Here is an 11,306-nt window from a genome sequence, read left to right on the forward strand (position 1 = left end):
ATGGGCACTAGTCTCCCCAGCGTCCAGCGCATCTTCAAGGAGCAATGCCTCAAAAAGGTGGCATCCATCATTAAGGGCCCCGATCATCCAGGACATGCCCTCTTCTCATTGCTGCCATCAGGGAGGGGTACAGGAGCCTGAAGACACACACTGAGTGTTTCAGGAACAGCTTCTTCCCCTCCGCCATCAGATTTGTGAATGGACATTGAACCCATGACCACTACCTTACCATTGTTTTTCTCTTTTGCACTACTTAATCAATTTAGTTTTTTAAATATATGTACATTGTTATGTATTGCAATGCAGTGCTGCCTCAAAACAATGAATTTCATGACAGATGCTAGTGGTATTAAACCCAATTCTGATACTTTATCTCTAAATAGATCAATCTGTCGATTTGAGAGAAACTTCATAAGAAAATATTAGTCTTTCAGCAGCTGTGTTCTGATATATTTCTTACCCTGTGTGCTTTTTACACTCACAGGCTGAGGCTCCCAGCCCATTTCTGGCCCTTCTCCCAGGCAGAGATATTAATGAATGAACAAGACAGGTAAGCAGCTAATCACAATAAATCTTCTGCCTTAATTATATCCTAATGAAACTGTTAGTGCTTTCATCTGCCATTAATCAGCTATAACAATCACGTTTCTCAGCATGTTATAACTGAAGGATTGGAGAAATGCCCGTTCATTGTCACAGGGTCATACGCTATGGAAATGGTACCTATGACCCAACACGTCCAGACCAATTATTTTTATTTATTTTGTTTATTTAGAGACACAATGCACAACAGGGCCCTTGCTGCCTAACAGCTGCACCACCCACCTATTTAACCCTACCCTGACCACAGGACAATTTGCAATGACAAATTAAACCACTGGCTGGTATGTCTTTGCAATGTGAGAGGAAACCAGAACACCCAGAGAAAGCCAATGCATTCATGGGGAGAGCATAAAAAGCTCCCTACAGAAGGTGCTGGAATGAAACCCCGAGCTGTAATCGTATCAAGCACTCATCCACACTAATCCCATTTTCTCTCTCGCATCGCCATCCTCATGTTCTCGAAGTCACAGGTTAAGGGTGAAAGGTGAAATATTAATGGAGAATCTGAAGGGGGAAACTTCTTCAGTCAGAATGTGGATCACGCTGCCAGCAGAATTGGTGGATGGTGATTCATTTGAAACATTTAAGAAATGTTTGGTACGTGGATGGGAGGAGCATGGGGGGATATAGTCCAAATGCTAGTCAATGGGACTAGGCAGAATAATAGTTTGGCATGGACTAGATGGGATGAAGGGTCTGTTTGTGTGCTGTAGAGCTCTATGACTCTATGAATCTCTATGACCATTGCTGCTTCCCCCCAATACTACCCACATCATTTTCCTCACCACCAGCTTAACACTCAGGCATCAGTCTGTCAGCCAGCACACCTTCGGGATGTGGAGCAAAACGGAGCATTCGGGGGAAGCAAAGGGTCTCGGGGAAAACGCGCAAACTCCACCCAAACAGCACCCAAGGTCAGGACTGAACCTGAGACTCTGGAGCTGCTAACTTCTGTGCTATCGTGTTGCCCAAATTTCCAGAAAATCAAATTATATCCCAGAATCTAAATTAGATTTATTATCACTGACGTGTGTCGTAAAATTAGTTGTTTTGTGGCAGCTGTACAGTACAATTCATTAAAAATTACTGTTAAGTTACAAAAAATATATAAAACAAATATAAATATAAATAAATAATGCAGAAAAGAGAGCAGAATGATGAGGTAGTGTTCATGGACTGTTCAGAAATCTGATAGCAGAAGAGAAGAAGCTGTTCCTAAAACACTGAGAGAGCATTGTCAGACTTCTGTATCTCCTCCCTGATGGTAGTAATGAGAAGAGGGCATACTCTGGGTGGTAAGGGTCTCGAATGATAAATGCTGCCTTCTTGAACCATTATCTTTGAAGATATCCTTGATGACGAGGAGGGTAGTGCTCATGATGGAGTTACACCCTCTGCAGCTTTCTAATCCTGTACAATAGCCCCTCCATACCAGATGTTAATGCCACCAGTAAGAATGCTCTCCACGGTATATCTGTGGAAATTTGCTAAAGTCTTTGGTGACATACCAAATTTCTTCAATCTCCAAATGAAATATAGCCGTCTTCGCAATTCCATCTGTATGTTGAGCCACATCTTGAAGGCAGAAAGATTTATTTTGTGGGAGGCTTAAATGGAATGGAACAAAGTAAAAGTTCACATATTCCGCCTCACTATAGGAAGGATGTGGAAGCATTGGAAAGGGTACAGAGGAGATTTACCAGGATGCTGCCTGGTTTAGAGAGTATGCATTATGATCAGAGATTAAGGGAGCTGGGGCTTTACTCTTTGGAGAGAAGGAGGATGAGAGGAGACATGATAGAGGTATACAAGATAATAAGAGGAATAGATAGAGTGGATAGCCAGTGCCTCTTCCCCAGGGCACCACTGCTCAATACAAGAGGACATGGTTTTAAAGTAAGGGGTGGGAAGTTCAAGGGGGATATTAGAGGAAGGTTTTTTACTCAGAGAGTGGTTGGTGCATGGAATGCACTGCTTGAGTCAGTGGTGGAGGCAGATACACTAGTGAAGTTTAAGAGACTGCTAGACAGGTATATGGAGGAATTTAAGGTGGGGGCTTATATGGGAGGCAGGGTTTGAGGGTCAGCACAACATTGTGGGCTGAAGGGCCTGTACTGTGCTGTACTGTTCTATGTCTATGTTCTATATTCCTGATGAAGGGTTTCGGCCTGAAACATTGACTGCTTATTCCCCTCCACAGATGCTCCCTGGCCTGCTGAGTTCCACCAGCATTTTCTGTGTGCTGCTCTGGATTTCCAGCATCTTCAGAATCTCATGTGCTTAAGATTCAGATTGAGGCAATAGCTATTTGTATGACTTAAGAAGTTTATCATAAATAAGAATGAAATATGATTTTGGTGGCATAGTGGTACAGTCTGTGCTTCTGCCACATATCTCCTGGGTTCAGTGCTGACTTTGGGTATTGTCTGTATAGATGTACTACTTGTGAGCATATGAGTTTTCCCTGGGTAATCCAGTTTCCTCAGACATCCCAAAGATACACTGGTAGGTTAACTGGCTGCTATAAGTTACCTTGAGTCAAGAAATCAAGCTCCTTATCTAAGAAAAGATGTGCTGGTATTGGAGAGGGTCCAGAGGAGGTACACAAAAATGATTCCAGGAATGAAAGAGTTAACATATGAGGAGTGTTTGATAGCTCAGGCCTGTATTCACTGGAGTTTATAAGAGTGAGAGGGGGATCTCATTGAAAACTATTGAATATTGAAAGACTGAGATATAGAGTGGATATGGAGAAGATGTTTCTTATAATGGGTGAGTCTAGGACCAGAGGACTCAGCCTTAGAATTGAGGGATATCTATTTACAACAGAGATGAGAAGGAACTTCTTTAGCTAGAGGGTGGTGAATCTGTGGAATTCATTGCCATGGATGGCTGTGGAGACCATGTCACTGAGTATACAGTATTTAAAGAAAAGTTTGATAGGCTCTTGGTGAGTCAGGGCATCAAAGGTTATGGGGAGAAGGCATGAGAATTGGATTGAGAGGGATAATAGATCAGCCATGATGGAATTGTGGAGGAGGGGCCTAAACCTGCTCCTATGTCTTATTGTTTTCTGGTCTAAAATGAAGTTCATGGCCATGTGAGAGAGAGAATAAGTTGTAGGGTCACTGGGCAATAAGACAAGGGAAGGTTGGACAGATGAGATTAGAATCAGTACAGCCCAACTTGTCCCATTTCCGTGTATTTGGCGCATATCCCTCTAAAATATTTTCTCTCTGTGTACCTGTCCAAAAACATAGAAGTTGTGCATGCCTCCACCATTTTGTCTATCAGCTCATTCCACATACCCACCACCCTCTGCGGGCGGTACGGCTGCCTATCAGTTAGCACAGTGCTTTAGAGTGCCAGTAATTCGATTGAGTTTCAATTCCTGCTGCTCTCTGTAAGGAGTTTGTATGTTCTCCCGGTGACTGTTTTTTTCCTCTGGGTGCTCCAGTTTCCTCCCACATTCTAAAGACATAAGGGTTAGGGTTAATGAGCTGTGGGCACACTATGTTGGCACTGGAACCATGGCGATGCATTTCACTGTATGCCTTAATGTACTTTGTGATAATACTTTCAGTTGTCATAAAATAATAGTCAACCATGCCTTGAGGAACTCAACAGGTCAGGCAGCACCTGTGGAGGGAAATGAACTGTCAAGGTGTTGGGCTGAGATTGACCATCAGGAAGTCCTGGTGAAGGGTCTTGGCCTGAAATGTCAATTGTTCTTTTCCCTCCATTGATGATGCCTGATATACTGAGGCCCTCCAACATTGTTTGCATGTTGCTCAAGATTTCCAGCACCAGCAGAACCTCTTGACTCCAGCCAACCATGTCTTCTGTAACAGGATTGAAAACCGTTCACATGCTTTTTGTGTAACCGATTTCTAAAGCATAACTCTAATTCCTGATTTTCTGATTGCATTGAAGACTTTGGGGTTATCCTAATACAAATACTAAAGCCCAGGATTTCCTGATGAGAAAATGGATTTGCCAAATTGCAGTGGATTCTTGTTGTCAACCTTTTCAACTTCCCTTCATCTTCAAGGTGTCACCACAAGAGAATCAAGCTCCAGAGAAGAACTGATGATGAAGGATGAACAATTCAAGAGGAATACCTGGAATCATCATGTTGCCTGGTTTAATGAATATCATGAAGCAGTACCTGCGAAGACCGGTTGGGTGGGACGATTTTATTGGCATCGGGTTACTATTGTCACGTGTACCAAGATACAGTGAAAAGCTTGTCTTGCATTTTAGTCACACAGATCAGATCATTACATTGAGGTAGAATAAGGTAAAACACTTAACAATGTATAACAAGGTGTAAAAGCTACTCAAAACATGCAGTGCAGGTAAATGATAAAGTGCAAGATCATAATGAGCTAGACTTTGAGGCCAAGAGTCCATCTTATCGTATAACTAGATGCCTGAAGTCGTTGGTCTGTGAGATCACTGGGGAAATTAGAGGCCTGATGCCTCTGAGTCCATGGGTCCAATGGAGGCGGGGGCCCGAAGGTGGTCCCTCCTGGAACTGGAGGACTGTCTGTGTGAATGAGTGGGAGGAAAGGGGCTTGCTTTGCTGTGGTTATTTCTTCTGTTCAATGGGAGTTCAGTGAAACCCTCTCTCACTGCACCCTCTCTGAGATCTCCTGATCTCTGACTCTTCGACCAGATCTGCTACCACAGCCACGTATTCTTCCTGGGAGCTTGTCTTCACTGCCTGTAGGAGTTCTTCTTCTCCAGGGCTTGACCTTCCCACCCACCTAGCTTTACTTATCTCCTTCCAGCTAGCCTCCTTCCCCTCCCCTCCCGACCTTTTCAATTTGAAATGTTGACTATCTATTCATTTCCATAGACGCTGCCTGAACTGCTGAGTTCCTCCAACATCTTGTGTGCGTTGCTCAACATTTCCAGCATCTGTAGAATCTGTTTGTTTTATTTTGTTGCTGTTGTTCTGCTGAACATTATGGGCATGCTATGTTGGCATCTGAATGTGTGGTGACACTTGCTGGGTGCCCCAGTACATCTCTCGCTTGCGTTGGCTGTTACGCAAAGACACATTTCACTGTACGTTTTGATGTACATGTGATAAATAAAAAAATAAATAAATTAATTAATCTGAACCATTCTTGAGTCTGATAAGGAAGTAACTACCAAGTGTAAGATTTGTTTAAATTTCAAAATAAGTAACTGGGAATTTATCAGAAGTAAAACCAAGAAAAGTATTTTCCAACCAATAAAGCAATTAGTGGGCATTCTTTAAAACAACAACTGTAACTCAAAATCATAATACTGCAGATGTTAAAAACTTGAAATAGCACAAAATGGTCCAAGTACTCAGCAGGTCAGGCAACAGCTATGGAGAGAGAAATGAATTATAAAAGAAAGTTGTCAAAATGTAGTGTTAATTCTGCCTGAGTTGTGATTGCATCCAGCATTTTACGCTTCATTACACAAAATTGAATTCACCCATATTAAACAGACAAACACCCTTCCCCAGGCAGTTCCCACTGAATATAACAAGGTATCCTACATGCACAATGAAGCCTTTTCACCCCAAGATTCCCTGCTGGCTCTTTGGAAACAAAAACTATTCTGTTGAATCCCATGTCTAATTCTCTCATACTTAGGACATACACTATTTCCTTATCATACTGTTATTGAAATTTGCGATGGGAAGTGTTTTGATTTCCTCTTCAGGCAATGTATCCCTGAATTGTTAACCTCCTAGCTTGGTGTTTCTCCCTGTTTACCCTATCTAAATATATTTTCTGCCCTCCCATCAGGCAGAAGATACAAAAGCCTATTGAATGGTCCCCTAGTATGATCAGATAGACCCTTGACCTCATAAACACAAGAGAATTCTGTAGGTAAAGCAGCAGCTATGGAGAGGAACGAAGAGTCAACATTTCAGAATTCTGACTTCTTCACCCTTGCTTTCCAGTCCTGATGAAGGGTCTAGGCCAAAACATTCACTCTATTCCTTTCCATAGATACTGCCTGACCTGCAAAGTTCCTCCAGCATTTTGTGTGTGTCACCCTTGACCACTGGATGATGTGGTGGAGATACATCTCTACCAAAGAAGGTGTAAGGTGCTCCTTCCCTCCACTAGCTTGTAGGTAGGTCACTCTTTAGAAAGGTATAGCACCTGCTTAGCCACTACCCCCTCCCATCAGGGTCACGTGAAGCCATGGAAGCAGGTGGTGCATGGTCGTATGAGCAGGTCGTGCATATCACAAGTCCTGGTTATGCAACCACCTTCACCAGGCAGACAATCTCTGAAGAGTGTTGGTAAAGGCTAGCGTCTTGCGAAGACACTGTCCAGAAGAAGACAATGGCAAATGCCTTCTGTGGAAGAATTTTCCAAGAACAATCATGGTCATGGAAAGACTATGATCGCACGTGTCATATGATATGGCACATAACGAATGAACGAACCCCTGACCACATAATCAAGTTTCTTGTGGTCTTGCACCTTATTCTCTGCCTGCATTGCATGTTCTCTGTAATTGTAACACTTCATTCTGTATTCTGTCATCGTTTTCCTTTGCCGTACCTCAATACACTGATCATCTGTACTGATACCATGCAAAACAAGCACGTATCTCATTACACATGAGAATAATAAAATAATTCCAATAATATATTGAATATTTTGATTTTCATTCTGCATAATTCCACCATTTCTACTCTCCACAATGCTAAAGTCCTTTTACCCTCTAGATCAGGAGTTCCCAACTTGGGGACCACAGAGCCCTCGGTTAGTGGTAGGGGTCGATGGCGTAAAAATAGTTGGGAACCCCTGCTCCAGCTGTTCCTGCTAATCTCCACACTGAGTCAGAAATATCCTCCCTAAAATGTGGCACCCAAAGTGAGAGGCAGTCCTCCAATTAGGGCTGAACTGATTGAAAAAGCTCCATTGGGAGTGGACAGTAGAGGGACTGTAGGACTGAAATATCTAAGGAATGGTTGAAATTGTAATTTGAATCTTAAGAAGTTATGGAATTAGGTGGTAATATTGTTCAAAACGGTTGCTGTGATACTCATGCAGGTTATACTGTAGAACAAGGAACAGTGCAGACCTTCAGATTCAGATTTATTTATTCATTTTTAAATCTTTTTATTAATTATTATTGAAAATCAACAACAGAGAAAAATACATCAAAATAATCAAGACAACATATCCATATGTAGAATAAGAGTTAAACTATCAACCAGGCTGAACCGTATATCAATAATAATAAAAAAACAAAATGTTAAAGCTTTTTTTTATGGAAAAGAGAAAGAAAGAAAGAAAGAAAGAAAGAACCTCTGCTAACTAAAACAGAAAAAAAACCCTAATAACAGAAAAAAACGGGGGGAAAAACCCATTTGGAGCACAAACCCGGAGCTATACGCCATACAAGCTTCCATTAAAAAAAGACATCAATCTGCCAACCAAATCTATATACCCAAGCATCAGAAAAGGACCATCTTAATTAACTCAAATCAAATGATAATAACGAGCAAAAGAATCCCACCTTTTCTCGAAGTCAAATCTAGGATCAAAAGTTCGACTTCTAATTTTTTAGATTTATTTATTACATGTTCGTGAGCCATTTCCATTGCCCTGCGGATGTTCTGGGGAGAGCCTACAAGGGTCACCACACTTCCAACGCCAATACAGCATGTCCACAACTCACTAACACCACCACTGACCTGTATATTTTTAGACTGTGGGAGGAAACTGGAGCACCTGGAAGAAACCCATGCAGTCACAGGGAGAAAGTACAGACTACTTACAGACAGCGGTGGGAATTGAACCCCTATCAGTGATCATTGGTGCTGTAAAACAATTGTGCTAACCACTGCACTACTGTGCCACTTTCAGATTGACATAGAATAGGGACTGAAGTAGATGATCTCTTTGTTGAGGAAAATATTGGGTAATTAAATCCAGACCTGACAACTACACGAATGCCAGTAGAAGATTAAGGTGGGTTTTGTGTTGAGGTGAGGGTCTTTGAGATAAAGAATGGGCAGGAACAGAAATTGAGAGTGAGGCTGAATGAGAGGATGGGTTGTGGGCTGTGCTGAATAGTTGGAGGAAGGCCCACAAGGGGAAGTGACATCTAGTGGAAGAGGGGATAGGTCATCAAGTTGAGTCTTAAAGGTAACAAAGCCCAGGATTCAAAACTCAAAGCTTAAAGTAAATTAAATATCAAAATACCATGTACAACCTTGAGATTCATTTTCTTGCAGGCATCACAATAGAATAAAGAAATACGATAGAATTAATGAAAAAATACACACAATCAAAAATTGGCAAACAACCAATGTACAAAAGAAGGCAAGCTGTGCGAATACAAAAAAAAATAAATTAATAAATAGCACTGAGAACATGAATTAGAAACATAGAAAACCTACAGCACAATACAGGCCCTTCGGCTCACAACGCTGTGCCGAACATGTACTTATTTTAGAAATTACCTGGGGTTACCCATAGCCCTCTATTTTTCTAAGCTCCATGTACCTATCCAGGAGTCTCTTAAAAGACCTTATCGTATCCTCCTCCACTGCCATTGCTGGCAGCCCATTCCATGCACTCACCACTGTCTGCGTAAAAAACTTACCCCTGACATCTCCTCTGTACCTACTTCTAAACACCGTAAAACTGTGCCCTCTCGTGTTAGCCATTTCTGCCCTGGGAAAAAGCCTCTGACTATCCTCATGGTCAATGCCTCTCATCATAATGAAGAGTCCTTGAATGTGAATCCATAGGTTGTACAATTAGCCTAGCGTCGAGGTGAGTGAAATTATCCACGCTGGTTCAGGAGCCTGATGGTTGAAGGGTAACAATGGTTCCCGAACCTGATGATGGGGCGGAGGGCCTAAGGCTCCAGTACTTCCCTCCCAATGGCCTGACCATAAACGACCTGGGAACATTCTGGGATTCTAACCCTATCTTCTTTCTCTTAAAGCCCACTTCTTTGAACAAGCATTTTTTGAAAAATGTTATTTCAGTCAGTGGCTTGGGATCAAATTTTACCTCCTTGGCTAAGAAGAGTCCTGGGATGTTTGATTTCATTAAAGATTAATTCCACAAATTAGAAAGCCTCTAGACTCGAAACATTATAGAGGGGGCTAGGGGATGAGCAATTGTTTTCTGTGATCCACGTGCAAGTATCAAAGTGTCTCTGCCTCCCTGACACTATTGGTCAGGAGTTAAACAGCAAACTTCAAAGCTCAGAGGCATGTTTAGATGTAATTTCATATGCACTAGCCCGGGGGAGGCAGTGTGTACCTTAATCATAGACTAACTTAATTACTGGTTCATACTGGAGAGTACAAGTCTAAATGTGTTTATTTTAGATCAAGCCAGCTGCACTTAAATGTAAATAGAATGTATTTAAGAAACATTTGCAGGTGGGTTTATGTCAGTAGACAGGGCTGAAACTGGACCACGTGATATCATGAAGAGGACACGTCACATTGCAAAGCAGTTTCACCAATGTAACGATCCATGGCCTCTGCTTGTGCCAAGATGAGGCCACCCTCAGGGTGGAGGAGCAACACCTTATATTCTGTCTGGCTAGCTTCTAACTTGATGACATGAAAATCGATTTCTCCTTCCAGTGAACAAATTTCCCCCGCCTTCCTCTATTCCCCACTCTGACCTTTCACTTCTTCTCATCCACCTGGGTCCCCTCCTCCTTCCCTTTCTCCTATTGTCCTCTCCTCTCCTCTCCCATCAGATTCTTTCCTCACCAGCCCTTGCCCTTTCCCACCCACCTGGCTTCACCTATCACCTTCTAGCTAACCTTTCTCCCCTGCCTCCCACCTTTATATTCAGGCATCTTCCTCCTACCTTCTCAGTCATGAAGAAGGGACTAGGCCCAAAATGTCAACTATTTACTCTTTTCCATAGATGCTGCCTTACTTACTGAGTTCATCCAGCATGTTGTGTATGCTGCGCGTAAAGAAGTGGTCCCAGCTGGACAAACTTCACTAAACATAACCCTACAACACAGAAACAGGTCCATACCAAACTATTACATTGAACTACACTGGGACCATAGCCCTCCATATCTTTCCAATCCGTGTACCCAACCAAACTTCTTTAAATATTGCAATCATATCTGCATACACCACTTCCAATGGCAGCTCATTCCATATTCTCACCACCCACTGAGTGAAGAAGTTCCCCTTCAGTATTTCACATTTCACCTTTAACCTCTGACCTCTAGTTCTTATCTCACCCAAACTCAGTGGAAAAATGCCTGCTTGCATTTACATTATCTCTGTCACTCATAATTTTGTATACGTCTGTCAAATCTCTCCTCATTCTCCTACACTCCAGGGAATAAAGTCCTAATCTATTGAACCTTTCAATAGACAATAGACAATAGACAATAGGTACAGAAGTAGACCATTCAGCCCTTTCAGCCTGCACCACCATTCTGAGATCATGGCTGATCATCTACTATCAATACCCGATTCCTGCCTTGTCCCCATAACCCTTGATTCCCCTATCCATAAGATACCTATCTAGCTCCTTCTTGAAAGCATCCAGAGAATTGGCCTCCACTGCCTTCTGAGGCAGCGCGTTCCACACCTCCACAACTCTCTGGGAGAAGAAGTTCCTCCTCAACTCTGTCCTAAATGACCTACCCCTTATTCTTAAACCATGCCATCTGGTACTGGACTCTCCCAGCAT

At 42.3% G+C, this 11,306-nt stretch overlaps 1 protein-coding gene across 3 annotated transcripts in view; it reads left to right on the plus strand.

Moving 5' to 3' along the window:
* LOC140205303 (doublecortin domain-containing protein 1-like) overlaps window positions 1-7,203 on the plus strand; it is a 566,682-nt gene extending 559,479 nt beyond the window's left edge. For 2 of the 3 annotated variants that reach the window (XM_072272825.1, XM_072272826.1), the window contains 2 exons: window positions 485-550; window positions 4,655-7,203. In XM_072272825.1, the coding sequence (XP_072128926.1) occupies window positions 485-541 (57 nt within the window). In that variant the 3' untranslated portion in view covers window positions 542-550; window positions 4,655-7,203. The remainder of the gene's footprint in view (window positions 1-484; window positions 551-4,654) is intronic. The other variant, XR_011887817.1, reaches the window with a different exon arrangement.
* The last annotated feature ends 4,103 nt before the right edge of the window (window positions 7,204-11,306 follow it).

Source organism: Mobula birostris, chromosome 11 (genome assembly GCF_030028105.1).
Source record: "Mobula birostris isolate sMobBir1 chromosome 11, sMobBir1.hap1, whole genome shotgun sequence".
Taxonomy (NCBI): Eukaryota; Metazoa; Chordata; class Chondrichthyes; order Myliobatiformes; family Myliobatidae; genus Mobula; species Mobula birostris.